Genomic DNA, 15370 nt, shown 5'->3' with positions numbered 1-15370 from the left:
TCTCCATTTAGTCCCTAACTACGGCTCCGCCCCTTTCTGAAAATGTCATCCAAACAATGTTTCAGCTCACATCTGAATTGTCAGATTTATGTTGTGTGAAGGTTTCGTGACCTTGTGACCTTTCTGGTCCTGGATTCTGAGGAGTAAAGAGTGTGTGTCCTCTGTAGAGTGTGTGTGCAGGTTTGTGGTGTGTGGAGTGTGAAAGCTGCTGCGCGTTTACCCGGAAGTTGGTCTTCAGGAGCGACGCCCCGGCCTCCACCAGAAGACGACACACGGACAGCTGCTTCTCTGAGGCGGCTTTGTGCAACGCAGTGTCCCCTCTGCACACACACAGAAACACACACACACACACACACACACACACAGAAACAAACACACACACACACACAGAAACACACACACATACACACACAGAAACACACACACACACACACACACACACACAGAAACACACATGTCAAGGGGATCCTGTTTGTTTTCCTGCAAATCCTCCAAAAGATATTTGCACATTTTCCCCCAAATTTGGTAAAGAACATCTCTGGAATGTGATTTTCAGATCTTTGATACTATCCAGAGTTCTGCTACATCTTGCCCTGAAAGTTTCCTCACATTCACAGCGGACGTTGCAGCAAGATATGACAAAATATCTTCTCAACACTTTATTCTATCAAAACAAAAAAAAGGTGCCCAGATGAAGATATGATGGCAGGAAAATGTGGTGCAATGTGTCTGCTCCATGTGGGTACTGTGCTAGCATTTACAAGGAAATGACACAAATACACACAAAGAATTCTTCATACAAAAGCAAAGCTAAAAGTTCCCCACATACTTCTCTCGGTCCGTCAGATCCAGAAGCACCTTGGAGCCTGAAAAACAGGAACAAACAGCTTGAGATATTGTCTGATCATCACACTTTAATTCCCCTCTAACACACCGTGCACGGTGGACAGTGTGATACGTGTGACTTTAAAAATGAAGCATGCAGCAGCAGCAGCAGTGAGATGACATGAGGATGATTCACTCTCTCACCCTGCTGCAGGATGAAGCTGACCAGCTCTGTGTGTCCGTTCCGAGCAGCTATGTGTAACGCCGAACAACCTCCAGAGTCTCTGACCAACAGGCTGACGCCTCGATGCACACACTCCGACAGCTGAGCGCACAAACAGGAAAAAGAACGAAGAGATTAGGGATACTTTTTTTTTTTTTTTTACAAGGAATGAGGACTACAGCCTCTGTACATGGGGTGCGCAATATAACCGCTAGGCTATGCAGGCTCCTTGTTCTCTCTTTCTAAATGTAAATGACCTTTTCCACAAATTCGCACGGAAATGAAGTAGTGTGGCATTTTTGTGTTTGTGCTGATTTATTCATTCATTTGAGACATTAAGCACACGTTACAGAGCGCTTACACACCGTGGTACTTTAAAGTAGACACACCCAAGAAGCATAAGGAAATAAAAACTCGAATAAAAAATCTTGACATCTGGGAAGGTTGAGCACAAACATGCTTTAAATGCTGAGTCACGTTTTTAGCAGGTGTTCAAAAAAGAGAAGTCGAAAAAAAGAAGTTAGTTTATTTGGTTGTTTGGAAACTCCAGCCGACCCAAACGAGTGCAACGGGTGTGTCCGTGTGTGTTTGGTTGCACTTTTTACCGTAGTAAGATCCCCTGTGCTGGCTGCTTTAAGTAGAGCTGTGAACACAAAAGACAAGAATCATCACGTGAGATCTCAGCCCAGAGAGGAAGTTTCAACGGTTGTCAAAAAAGATCTGCGTCCGCCGCAGAGAAGATGACTCACTATGAGAAAGGTTAAGGCATTTACAGATTTTTGTTTGTCTACTAAACAATGAAATATTTTGTGTTTACTCTCAATACGATCTGGTTTCCTTTTAAAGATTGAAGAAGAGACTTTTTTTAAAATCTCGATCAAGGTTTTTTTTTCCCAGGCTAAACACTTTATAAGACCAGTTGTGTACTTGAACTTTGTGCATGAGCAGATCGGTTTCTCCCACTTGCTTTATGCAAGAGATGCATGTGCACCTGTTTCATTTTCTTAAAAGGAATAAGAAGTTACTGATTTGTATTTATTATACACACAGAACCACCTTTTAATACCAAAGGGGGTTAAAATATAATCTCTTTGGGCCTTGCAACTCGCTTTCCGGTTCATGTACTGTTGAACCATAGACTGTAAATATTAATGGATGAAGCCTGAGTGACGTCATCCAACAAAAACGTCTTTTCTGCCAGTCATGTGTATGTGACTTCTGGTGTTCTTTGAGCCAGCCTCAACTCGATGATGCACTTCCACATTGTCTTCATTTTTCAACACCGGAGGTTGCTGCTTGTGTTGAACTAGCAAAGATGGAGTTGGACACACCCTGAATAAACCTGCACTTTGCACTTCAGACCATGGGCTAAGTAGTTGATAGCACTGTGTCAAGTTTATGTTTTGATGAGTCATGCTTTGTACCGGCAGCTATTTAAAGGACATTCCTGCTTGCAACACTTTTGTTGTTTTCTGTCACTGATTCAAAGAGATTTTAACTATGAAACACAAAGCAAACCTTACAGAACAATACCTGAATATAAAGTGTGTAAGGATAAACTAAGGCAGCACAAACATACAGTATGATTCAGAGTGTGGTTTGCAAAGCAGATACAACAGGGGGAGGGGGTTTAGACTTTAGACTGTGAACCGAGCTTTGTTTATTGTCAGTGTGGTCTGAGGGGAAAAATATTAAAGCAAAAGTGAAAGTAAACAGAGTGATAGCATGTCTGGACATGTCTAGAATAACAGGTTGACCATACTGGAGAGTCCCAGGATCAACAGACTTCACACTACCACGAGATCTGAGCACACAAGGCTGCAATGAAAAACCTCCTAAAAGTTTCAGAAATTTCCAGAACGAGTCTTTGAAGAACTAAAACCATTGTTGTCATCATCAAAGCAGGAGATTATAGTTAGCAAATGACAAGAGTGCATGCATCAAGGGATGTGTGTGTGTGTGTGTGTGTGTGTGTGTGTGTGGACTGTACCTTGGTCCTCTGATGACAAGGGAGAGCTGAAAAAAGGAAAATCAAAGAAGGAGTTAAAATGTGATTTTAATAAAAAATAAAAAACTGTTATCGTGATTTTATCTTGCAAAGTTTGAAAACATCTGGGTTCAGTTTTAGGGATTTGGATTTGGTGTTTTTCTTTGACACTGAGATCGTAAACCGAACAATCATGGATAAGATTAAGATTTACTTTTATTGATCCCTGCAAGGGGAAATTTCAGTTTTTACACTCTGTTAGTCATGAACACACACCTGCAGAAACAGGATCCTATGGACATGCACTAATGGAGAGAAGCCAGAGTGACGGAGCGGCCCACGGCGGGCGCTCCTGAGCTGATGGTGGGGAGGGGGTTCGGTGCCTTGATCTGACACCTCTCCAGCTACCAGACCAACTTCCATATTTGGTCCGCACCGGCGACCCTCCGGTTCCCCACCCAAGTCCCTACAGACTGAGCTACTGCCGCCACACATAACAGCATCTCTTCTGTTATATTATATAAGGATGTTCTAGAGACTAACAGGTTTCAAAAGGACAATGATCAGTACACTGTACGTCCGCCCAACGTCGGGATCTCACGTCCGCCCGACGTTCAGACGTTGCCCGACACACAGTGTTTACAACGTCTCATTTATATCCTGACGTACCCAGCAGTAGGTTCCACCACCAGATCAGGCATCCCCGTGGACGACCCCTGGCTCACAGTCGGAGCTTCGTGGTCCAGGATGAAAACCTCCTCCTGACAAATCTCTGTCACAAAGTGGAGGTGCTCCTGCAGACACACACACACACACACACACACACACACACACACACATATGAATACAGCGCAGAGGCACGTCAATACAACTTCAAAATAAAACATGAATACATTCATTTTGGAGAATTCAGAATTCTTATTTTAGGTGTGAAATGGTGTTCACCTGAGCCTTGTCGATGCGATAGAAGCGGTCGGCTGAAGTGGCTGCAGGAGAGACAATAAAATGTTTTAAAAAAGGAACATATTAAAGTTAAAAGTTTTTCATGAAATCTTTACATTTTACTGTTTCCATCAAAATGTGAATTTATCCGTGGAGGTCTCAGTCACTCACAATCCAGGAAGCTCCAGTTTGGAGAGAGTCTACTGGTCGAACTGGTCCTGGGAACGCCTCGACACTCATCCTGCAGATAATAAAACGGACACTGAGATCTTTAATATCAACCTCACTGACCTTTAACCTTCAAAACAACAAACAGAACACTGAGTGTAGTTTGCAGAGAGAGAAAGCAAAGAAAGAAATCCAGACAGAGAAAAAGTTTAAAGAGTTTGTTTCTGAGCAGCTGAACCATCGATAACAAGAAGCAGACAATGAAGCAACAAGCTTACTTTTTTATCACTATCATATTTTCTCTTTGTCATGATGCCTTCGACGTCTTGTGTGAAGCACTTTGAATGACCCGAGGATTTGCTTTATAAATAAACGTGCCTTGACACAAATCACCAAAATACTGCTGTGAGATTAAAAATATTTAAAACTGTATACAGAGTAACAGGCTTTGAAAAGAAAAGTCACATTTGGACATTCTAATGACAACTGAACTTTTTCTATAGGGACACCCAAAAGTCATATACCTGATAGTGCACTCTGTGGTCAGTAGATGGCGCCTGGTGTAAGTCCTAGCAAGCACAGCAGACAGGTTTCAAGGTTAACAAACAGCCAAAGCATTTGGAGCAAAAAAACTTCCACAGATGTTAGCTCGATTAGTCCCCCCCCCCCCCCAACATGAGACACAAAGGACGGCTCTGCATTCCCACCGCTGCTGCTTATGTGTTCATTTATAAATATATAAATAAAGCACACTAACAGAGAGGAGGAGGGATTGTGCTGCAGCAAGCGTCATGAAATAATGATGGCGAGAGGAGAGAGGGTAAAGGGAAGAAGACGGTTTTAAAGTTATGATGAGAATAACGATGAAGGGGGGAAACTTGCCTCTTGCAGTCGGTCGATGTAGAGTCTGCACGTCTCCAGGTCACAGTCGCCTCTCACCACCACAATGCCTACTGGGATGGCTGGAATACACAAACAAACACTTCAAACCAACCGAAAGAAAGCAGAGACAGAATTCTGACACATTATTGACGGTTCGTCCGTTATCCCATCTATTAGCTTTTTTTTTTTTTCCGTCTCCATCATGTGCTGTTTGAGAATATGCAGCTCTCGAACGTCCTGTTGCTCCATCATGTTCACCAGCTGGTAACTAACTGTGTGTGTGTGTGTGTGTGTGTGTGTGTGTGTGTGTGTGTGTGTGTGTGTGTGTGCTGTTTGCTGATGGACAGACAGCATAGAGCAGGTTTTTGTTGTGAAAGCAGGCACTGAATGGTTCAGGGCCAAAGTACATTAGTGACCTTCTATGAACCATCCAGACCGCTCAGGTCGTCCGGGACAGATCTGCTCTCCGTCCCCAAAGTCAGACCCAAACACTAGTCCTTCTTTGCACGGTGAATTAAAATTTCTTCTTTCTGACTATTGACGCTCATTATGTTTCTGTATATTCCAGAGTTTCTGCCTTTGCTTTGTGTGTCAAAGCACTTTGTAAACAGCTGATATATGAAAAACAGTTATTATCATTATTATGATTGGTTCCCATGGCGATTAATACAAGCCAAGACAGCTGTGCTAGCAGTGACTGCATGCATTGCATTTACGGGTAGTTTTACTTGGCCTGAACAAATAAGGTTGAAAAACTGAGTCACTATAAAATATAGTTTTTTTCAAACGCATGCACGCCGTACGCACGCACGCACGCACACAGCCTTACAGATGTCTCGTAGTCGTTCTTTGTCGTACTGCAGCCGGTCGTACTCCTGCAGGCTGATACGATTCACCCGAAGACGCAGACGATCAGGAACTGCATGAGGACTGGAGAAGAAAAACACACAACTGATGTAATGTCAAATGAGCACACGTATATCAGACACCCGCAAACGTGTGGTGATAAGGACACACATGCACACATGCACACACAGACACACACACACACAGACAGACAGAGACACCAAATAAGAACAAAAACCATTAAACTCCTCATCCGTCTTGTGTTTTCTGTTTCAGATTTTCCATTTTCATGCTTTTTAAAATGAGGTCAAGGAAAAAAAACACTTTTTAGTCGATATCTCAAGATGTGCAAAATATGGTGAAGTATTAAAATGTAACAGTACAAATAAAAAAGGCTGTGCTCTCCTTCTGAGTTTGAGGCAGGCCAACACATTTTTAAGTCGATCATTGTGGGCAACAATGCCTTTAGCGAGGACGGAGGCTGATGAAGGCAGATTATTGACGTCAGAATCATGGTGGGCGAAAAGCAAAAGAAAGACGTGAAAAAAACAAAAAAAAAACAAACACACTGCTCCTGGAAAATAAATAAATAAATAAAAAACCCTGCCTTTAAAAAGCTCAAACCCTAACAGGCAAAGGAACAATCAGGGATTATTTACATCTCCAGTGTTCTTCTAAGCTCAAGCAAATTCATGCATCAGCTGTACGGGGGGGCGGGGGGGGGTTCATACATCAGGTGAGGGGACAGGACAGGTGCAGGTGGGTGCAGGGGTCATAAAGGTCACAGCTCAGAGTAAAGTTAAGTGCAAAGGGACGACAGCAGCAGGAACATGGAGACAGGAGGCTCATTCAGAAGAGGAGAGGCTTCAGCATGCTGCCATACAATTACTCATTCTGTCCCACAGTCCATGAACGCATCATAAAACATGAACTGACATTCAAAGAGACACGACACACAACTCGTGTTCGACCGAGGTGAAACTTTGAAGCTAAGTTGCTGCAAACTGTCGTCAATGTGCGTCACTTAATAGTCTTTAACACAAAGGTGCATTATGTATCATAACTGCATCTCTGTCCTTCTGTCTGTTTTTCTTAATTACTGCATTTTTCATGTTTTCATTTTGCAGGTTTTTATGTGTCTTGTAGTCTTCTAATGTACTTTTTGGGGGTTTTATGTATTGAAATATGTTTTTTTAAATTGTAATAAAAATGTTAAAAGCAAGATCTACATATGAGACTTGTACCACCTGCAGGAAAGTGCAAAGGAAGAACTACACAAGGCTGAGGTTAACTGGATTTCATGGCAGAAAAAAAACAGGAAGTTTTGTCATGAAAAATACAGATTTGTATAATTTCATTCCTACTTGGGCTGAACATGGCTGTTCATTTGGGTTAAAATGTCTAATTTGTAAACTATGTATTCTGTTATTTTAGAATCAAATATCAGTCGAACCAGAGACACACATAAATCTGTACACACACACACACACACACACACACACACACACACACACACACACTCATACAGTGACAGAGGGCGCAGGTACTTACACAGAGAAGGAGTCTGGGGGAGCAGAGAGGCGGCGCAGATCAGCTGCACACACCTTCTGAATACTACCGCCGCACACACAAATATACACACACACACACAAACACACACAGGAGAGGAGGAGTGTGTGGTAGAGAGGAGAGGAGAGGAGAGGAGAGGAGAGGAGAGGAGGAGAGACAAGGGGTCAATGAGGGAAAAAAAAGAGAAGAGGAGGTGAGAAGAAGGTGAAGGGGAGTGAAGGTACAACGAAGGAGAAGTGGAGAAGATGAGGAGACAAGAAATAAAGAGGAGGAAGAATAGACAAGGTGAGGGGGCAGGAGAGGAGAGGAGGGGAGGGGAGGGGAGAGGAGAGGAGAGGAGAGGAGAGGAGAGGAGGGGAGGGGAGGAGAGGAGGGGAGGGGAGAGGAGAGGAGAGGAGAGGAGAGGAGGAGAGGAGAGGAGGGGAGGGGAGAGGCGAGGAGAGGAGAGGAGAGGAGAGGATGGAAAGAATAACAGGGTAAAACAAATTAAACAAGACAGGAGAGAAGGACATAAACGAAGGAGAGGAGAGAAGGTAAACAAATGAAAACAATAAATAATCAATGTTTATGAAAAAGGAGGAGGAGGAGGAGGAGGAGGAGGAGGAGGGACAGGAGGAGAGAAGCCCAGAGGTAAGTGGACACACACTTAGAGCACAGCAGCAGAACATGAAGCTCATGAAGTTAATCCTCTATATATTATGTGTTTGTTTGTTTTTATCACATGCACACGTTTACTGCAGCCTGTTCACAAACTGTTAAAATCAGACCAACATTTAAACACGGATAAATACATGAAAAAGTTATTAGTGCTACAAGGATGGAGGAGAGTTAGTAGCCACACAGTCTCACATAAGACTGTATAAAAAGATGGATGTTATGATCCAGGGCGCAGATGGCCTAGAGGTGAAGTCACACCCCCGAAACATGGACGCCTCCAAGCAGGCGGCCAATCGAGACTGACCTGTGGCTCCTTTCTCGCAAGTCAGTCCCCACTCTCTCTCTTTCCTACTCTGTCAACTCCATTTAAATAAAAGCTAAAAAAGTGTAATGATCAGCTGTTTTGTGGTGCAGCTTCTAACCGAAGTGTCTGAGTGTTCACTTCTCTGAGAAGTTCTGATTCGTTATTTGATGCTCTATAAAAAAAGGAGTAAAATGCGACGATTGACAGCTTTGTTGACGAAAGCGGCTCCTGCAGCGTCCTCCAGATTGTCAGAGTAGAGGAGGAAAGACTCTGCTGTGGACTGTACCCACCTGAGGGGTCTTTGACGTTTAATCGGTAAGTTAAATGTGTTGTTTAGAGGAAGAGATGGGACGTCAATACGGCCGCTTCACCATACCCCCGTCACACAGGGGATTTGGGGGGGGGGGGTTATGGCTCCCCTTTCATCCATCTTTCTACACAGTCAATGGTCTCCCATTCTTACATTGTTTTCTAATAGAGTGCTGTGGTTTTCCTCCTGGAGACAGATCAATAAGTGTCTCCTTTTATTCCCCGTCCTCAGCTGATATAGAGTAAGTAGAGGGGGGTGGGGGACCACAGAGTGTAACATGTCACTGTGTCAGTGGAGGAACCCCCCTGGGTGTTTTGATTTTTGATAAATGTGAGTGGACATACATACAGATCGCTCCTCTGATTGTGTGTTTTTTTTGGCGAGCTGATCAGAGATGTGGGACGTTGAGGGGAGTGAATGTCAGCTCCCACTGAACAGACTGTATGACTCACTCAGTGCAAGCCGGGCTTTTACAACACTGCTGGCCTAGTTCCTCTGTCTCCACATGAGCGTGTGTGTGTGTGTGTGTGTGTGTGTGTGTGTGTGACTCACTCGTTAAGCAGGGGGACAGAGGTGCGTCTCTTGCTCTTCTGGACCATGTTGGCCTGATTTCGGAGAGAGATGTGGAGAGTGGAGGGAGACAGGCGACACGGCTCTCCGTCCACCTTCACACACACGCACACGCACACACACACACACACGCGCGCACACACACACACACACACACACACACACACACACACACACACAAACAGGGATCGATGTTAAAAGCAAATGATTAAACCGAGGCGGCGTGATGAGAAGAGCACGGCATCGATGGGTTGTTTTTAATATCTTCCTTCCAGTTTGCAGTTATCATACAATACATTTTGCTTCACCTCACACATTTTTGTCTCATTGCGAGGGAAAGGTCAAAGGTCAAAGATCAAAATTTCAAAGATTGAAATGTCTCTGTTCATGGAGATGTTCAAAAAGGTCAGAAATAAACTGAGAAAAAGCTGCAGGTCTTCTGATCTTCTGTTTTTTTAAGGTGCATTGTAAACAATCAGTCCCGTAACTGAGCATGTTGTGATGCTGGTGAGTCTGTGTGCTCACCTGCACAGGTACAGTCTTGTAGGTAGTGAGGACGACTTCTCTGCACTGGTGCAATCGCTCTCCGTGTCCGCCAACCTGTAGCGCCGCCTGGTGGACGAGAAAGACGCTTACACTCACTATGTGACAGATCACATCTGCATTGTTTTTCCTTGCCTCTGTGGTCCATTTTTCACCGCTTCTTTAATCAGTGTTTACATATTTATTCTCTCACCAGTGAGGCCATGGTGAAGCCGATCACCTCGATGCAGCCGTCGTCATGGCGCTGCGGTTCAAAGTCTCGGTGGTCCCCTGTGTTTCCCCACGGCATGGTGCCAGCACAGTACCTGCAAAACAGAGGTTTCTTAAGGGTCTCTTTTTATTCTTCATGTTTCTAACTTCAGTTAAACACCCACTCGTCACAAACATGAACAGAATCAGGGACTGCGTTTTAATCACCGAGCAGAAAAAAAGAGCACGCGCAAAAACACGCTTACAAGAAAACATAGAAGTCAGCACACTCGGTGTCCTTTAACGTTTCAGCACACAGCCTTCATCAGCGCTGATGACAGCTGTTTGCTGAAACGTGTCAGCTGCTGCTCTACACAGATTATAAAACCTCAAAAGGACATTTGAGTGTGCTGACTTTTCTGCTTCCTCGCAGGATTATTCACCTACCTGGGAATGTTTAGAAACACGATGCACTGAAACTTCAGCTCCTGGATCTTTGGAGTTAAGTCGGTACCATCACACTGGGAGAGACAGACACACAGAATTACAACTCAAGTATTCTCCTTTATTGCACACACCTAACTGTTTACACTCGCGAAGGACGTTCTTCACTGTCGTGTAAACAGGCAGCAGAATGGACAATGAAATTGATTGTTTCTGTCCTTGCACAGAGGTCAGAGGTCAGCAGCGGTATAAAGGCTCTGCTGAGTGGTCAGTGTCTCTCCCTGAAGGACGGACACTCCGGCGCGGCGGGGCGTCACACGAGCAGCTCAAGGACGACCTCTTGTAATCAACCGGCCGACCTACTGCCCAGACAGGTCGACACGGAAAAGTGATACAGGCTGAGAGTGTGTGTTAACACTCACCACTACTCTGACGTGCTTGGACAAATCCCTGGAGCTCCTCTGGAGGAAATCTGAGAACGCGGCCTGTGAAGACACACACACACACACACACACACACACACACACACACACACACACACACACACACACACACACACACACACACACACACACACACACACACACACACACACACACACACACACACACACACACACACACACACACACACACACACACACACACACACACACACACACACAGAAATGTACATAATTAAACAGAATCATTACATTACCTTCATTAAAAAAACATGAATCTCCTACATGCCTCTTTTCCAACTTCTCCCGTCGTTTATTCCTTACATCTACGATTACATATTCTACAAACTGAAGGAGTACAAACGCTGGATTTAATGTCTGAATAAATTATTTAAAATCATGATTTACAGATTTAAGAAATTCTCTGAAACACAGGGTCTTAAAAAAATGAAGGAATGAACTTAATCTGTGAGCAGGGAATTTTTTCTTAGCATTAATTGGATTGGGGCGGCATCCCCATTCAAGTCCTGGTACGGACTAGAGAACGGATTGTTGGAGAGGGGCCAGTTCACTCCCTCGAGTACTGCTGAGGTGACCTCCTGTGTGCAGCCCCCTCACTCCGACTTCTCTCCATTAGTGCAGGTCCTATTTGTGTTTGTGAGTATTTCAGGGCTTCATATGAGAGTACCATGTCTCTCAATTACAGAGTGTCAACCCCCGGATTTCCCCTCAGGGATTAATAAAGTATGGTGAAAAAAAAGAAAGAAGTGTTTTTAACCCTGAGAGGTGATAATGAAGTCACTATCACGTGGACTGACATGTATTTCCATCAGAACAACAGCAGGACGTAGAGATGACCGACTGTTTGCCTTCACTGTGTTGTGTTGTTCTTGGCTTTTTGTTAACAAAATGATTTCTAAATGTTTAGTAGAGGACATGAGATTACAAGAAAGTTAAATAAAATGACCCAATTTAAGGCTGAAAATTGAAACTTTTAATTGCAGAAAATCAAACTTTATCCTAACCCCCTCCCTCCTTCAGTGAGCAGATCTTTAAGGTCCTCCATTCCTCCTAACTTCCCTCCTTCCCTTAGCGTTGTGCTATCCTCTCAGCTGCAGAACACTCTGGGAATCTGAGAGTCTTATAGTGCGAGTTTGTGTGAGTGTAAATATGCAGGAACACTCACTCCTGCATAGAACATCTTGTTGCGGAAGCGACTGTTAAACTTTTCCGGGTTGGCCTCTGGAAAGACACGATCAGAGAGGAAGAGAAAAACAGAATACATTAAATAAGTTGTAGAGTTGAAGCGGAGTACGACGGTGCATATGCATGAATGAACGAGCGCATTTTTAAATATTTCATTTATTCTGCTCGTCTGCTTTCAGCGGAGTGGGATGCATTAAGAGGAAAGTGGAGGAGTTAATGGAACATAAATAGAGATAATGCAGAGGGAAACGTTAATAATAATAAGACATTAAAATGGATTTCAGAGACCTCTGGATTCGTGGAACTCCAGGGTGACGTGAGCATCGAAGCCCAGGCTGAAGTAGTTGTTGAACACGTTGAGAGGCAGCTGAGGACGCAGATAAAAATACTGAAGTGAGTGTTTCACAATGTATCCACACAGATCACACCTCAAATATACTTCACACGGGAACCCAGTGATACTCATGTTCACATTTCCTAATATTTTCTTTAGTCTGGATCTTCATCACCTCCACACAACAAACACTGACTTATTCTATTGTTGTTCCATCACATTCAGTGTCAGGATCACCAACCGATTGACTGTTTAATTGATCAATCAACCACTGAAAGGTTGGGAGGGTAATTTAATGATTAATTCCTGTAACAACTCGATTACACAGCTGCGTCAGGGCTAACAGATGATTTACTGCTGCTCTGCTTCATATTCTGAGGGGTTTGCACGAGAAAATTACAATTAAAGGAAGAATGTGCGACTTTTTGATCCAGTAGATGTCGCCCTCGAGCATCAGCATGAAACCAAAACTGTTTGGTTAGGGCTGGGCGATATGGACCAAAACTCATACCTCAATATTGTTTAGCTGAATGGCGATACTCGATATATGTCGATATGTATTTTATTAACAGTGAAAACACATGGAAAAATAAACTACCTGTTTGTGAATTTAAAAAGTAATATGATAAAATAAAAATACAATAAAAGAGAGAGAGAGGAAGAGCAGGGTTAAGAGGGACAGACAGTCAGTCATCATCAGTGAGATGAGAAAAAGGTGACCTGGCACCTCTGTAACGTTATTTTAATGCAACATAAACTATATCCATATTAACGATATTGTCTTACCCTATTTCATGTTTGAAAATATATCGATATATCTTAAAAACTCGATATATTTCCCAGCCCTATGTTTGGTGACACCTCCGCTATTCTGAAGCCTCCGCTCTGCTCACACCTCCAACCCCATCTCCAAACACATTCCCATGAAGGAGTTATCAATTATAAAATTGTCCTTAGCTCGAGCTGCAGTTGCCTGTGACCTTCATTGTTATGTTAGCACACTTTGGTTAACTCATAGCTTCATATAAATGAAGGATAAATTGATATGATTAAGGTTTGAGGGAAATTCATTTTACATTTTTCAATCACATTAGAAATATGAAACTGGGGTGTCTGATAGCCTAGCCGTTACATCGCGTGCTCCATGTACAGTGTGGAGGCCGTGGTCCTCGTCGCGGCAGCCCCACCTGCTCCTCCCAACATTTCCTGTCTCTCTTTAGCCGTCCTATCCACTAAAAGCAAAAAAGGCCCAAAAACGAACTTCTCTTCAGCAAAACTGTGTAACATTTTGAGAGGATGGAAATGAAACAAGAATTAGAAGCTAGTTGGATGAGCTGCAGGAAAATACTGTGATAAAAAAAGTGAATAAAGTTCTGACAACTTGAGCCTTAAATAAAATATGAACCCTTAAATAAAAGATTGAACCTCGGAGGATGAAGTGATTGATCCATGTCCATCAACACTCTCATTAATGCATTTAGAAAGAGTCCCAAGCTAAGCAGTCCTCTGACCTTCTGCGTGCCCTCCTCCGGCTGTGTGATGCTTTTCTCCACTAAAAGGTTCCACCTGTCGAGCTGCACAACCGAGCCGTCCTCCACGTGACACAAAACCTTGGACACCGGCTCGTCTGTGTAACCCTGCAGAGGAGAAGAAGAGAGAGAGAGAGAGAGAGAGAGAGAGAGAGAGAGAGAGAGAGAGAGAGAGAGAGAGAGAGAGAGAGAGAGAGAGGAATGTTAAGCTGGTAAAAAAGAAGAGGAGAAAGTAGAAAGGCACAGATGGATAAGAGGAGAATATATGTGGAAAAAAGAGATGCTAAATAACCACCTGCATCGCTCTTTCTGTTCGCTCAGACGCCCCTCTCTCTCTTTCTTCTTCTCTCTCTAACTCTCTCTCCCTCCCTATCTCGCTCTCTCCCTCTCTTTCTCCCTCCCTATCTCTCTCTTTCTTCTTCTCTCTCTCTCTCCCTCTCTTTCTTCTTCTCTCTCTCTCTCCCTCCCTCCCTATCTCCCTCTCTTTCTTCTTCTCTCTCTCTAACTCTCTCTCCCTCTCTTTCTTCTTCTTTCTCTCTCTCCCTCCTTATCTCTCTCTCTTTCTTCTCTCTCTCTCACTCTCTCCCTCTCTTTCTTCTTCTCTCTCTCTCTCACTCTCTCCCTCTTTCTTCTTCTCTCTCTCCCTCCCTATCTCCCTCTCTTTCTTCTCTCTCTCTCTCTCTCTGTTAACAAGAGCCCAACACACACACACATACATAGACACACACACACATACATAGACACATACACACACATACACACACACACACCAAGCAGGGTGTACTCCTCCCGTTTTATTCAACTTTCAATCCACATCACCTCCTTTCCAATCAGGACTCTTTAATGGACAGTATTTTGTCTGGTTTTTATTCACCGCCTCACCTCCGGACAGGGTCAGGAAATCAGTGTAGCAAGGACTCAAACACACACACACACACACACACACACAGAAAACACACACACACACAGAAAACACACACACAAGGACACAGCAATCTGATGATAGTAGCACTCATCAGCAGGGCCTCCTCAGAGAGACACACACACACACACTTGGACACAGGGTGCGTCACAGGGACATTCACACTCACACCGAGAGAGAGGAAGGACAGATGAACCGGTGAGTAACACAACAGAGTGTCAGCGAGACAGGAGAGGAAGAAGAGGGAAAGAAAAGAAAAGAAAGAGAAGAAAGAGAAAAAGGTGTTAGAGAGGTGCAAAGTAAATAGTTGTGAAGGAAAAGGAAAATAAGGACAGAGGTGGGAAGTGGAGGACGAATATCATGAGAAATGGAAAGGATGGAAATTAATGATTAGAGGATGAAAGGAAAAGAAAAGAAAGTGAAGATTAAGATTAAAGGAAGAAAGAAGGAAGGAAGGATGGAGAGGAAAGAAAAGGGG

The 15370-nt window shown here is 43.7% G+C and overlaps 1 protein-coding gene across 12 annotated transcripts in view; it reads right to left on the bottom strand.

The window, feature by feature from the left end:
• dgki (diacylglycerol kinase, iota) overlaps nucleotides 1-15370 on the bottom strand; it is a 63972-nt gene that overhangs the window by 3633 nt on the left and 44969 nt on the right. For 8 of the 12 annotated variants that reach the window (XM_061029359.1, XM_061029361.1, XM_061029360.1 and 5 more), the window contains exons 14-33: nucleotides 13953-14078; nucleotides 12396-12474; nucleotides 12088-12143; nucleotides 10882-10944; nucleotides 10463-10536; nucleotides 10020-10131; nucleotides 9809-9895; nucleotides 9266-9378; nucleotides 7425-7487; nucleotides 5857-5957; nucleotides 5028-5107; nucleotides 4670-4714; nucleotides 4149-4218; nucleotides 3981-4021; nucleotides 3705-3829; nucleotides 3039-3064; nucleotides 1654-1691; nucleotides 1030-1150; nucleotides 830-866; nucleotides 221-320 (exon numbers count right to left, since the gene is read on the bottom strand). In XM_061029359.1, the coding sequence (XP_060885342.1) occupies nucleotides 221-320; nucleotides 830-866; nucleotides 1030-1150; nucleotides 1654-1691; nucleotides 3039-3064; nucleotides 3705-3829; nucleotides 3981-4021; nucleotides 4149-4218; nucleotides 4670-4714; nucleotides 5028-5107; nucleotides 5857-5957; nucleotides 7425-7487; nucleotides 9266-9378; nucleotides 9809-9895; nucleotides 10020-10131; nucleotides 10463-10536; nucleotides 10882-10944; nucleotides 12088-12143; nucleotides 12396-12474; nucleotides 13953-14078 (1557 nt within the window). Of the gene's footprint in view, nucleotides 1-220; nucleotides 321-829; nucleotides 867-1029; nucleotides 1151-1653; nucleotides 1692-3038; nucleotides 3065-3704; nucleotides 3830-3980; nucleotides 4022-4148; nucleotides 4219-4669; nucleotides 4715-5027; nucleotides 5108-5856; nucleotides 5979-7424; nucleotides 7488-9265; nucleotides 9379-9808; nucleotides 9896-10019; nucleotides 10132-10462; nucleotides 10537-10881; nucleotides 10945-12087; nucleotides 12144-12395; nucleotides 12475-13952; nucleotides 14079-15370 lie in introns of all 12 variants that reach the window. The other 4 variants (XM_061029370.1, XM_061029371.1, XM_061029369.1 and 1 more) reach the window with 3 other exon arrangements.

The sequence above is a fragment of the Labrus mixtus genome, chromosome 22 (genome assembly GCF_963584025.1).
Source record: "Labrus mixtus chromosome 22, fLabMix1.1, whole genome shotgun sequence".
NCBI lineage: Eukaryota > Metazoa > Chordata > Actinopteri > Labriformes > Labridae > Labrus > Labrus mixtus.
This window is presented reverse-complemented; position numbering and strand designations above follow the sequence as displayed.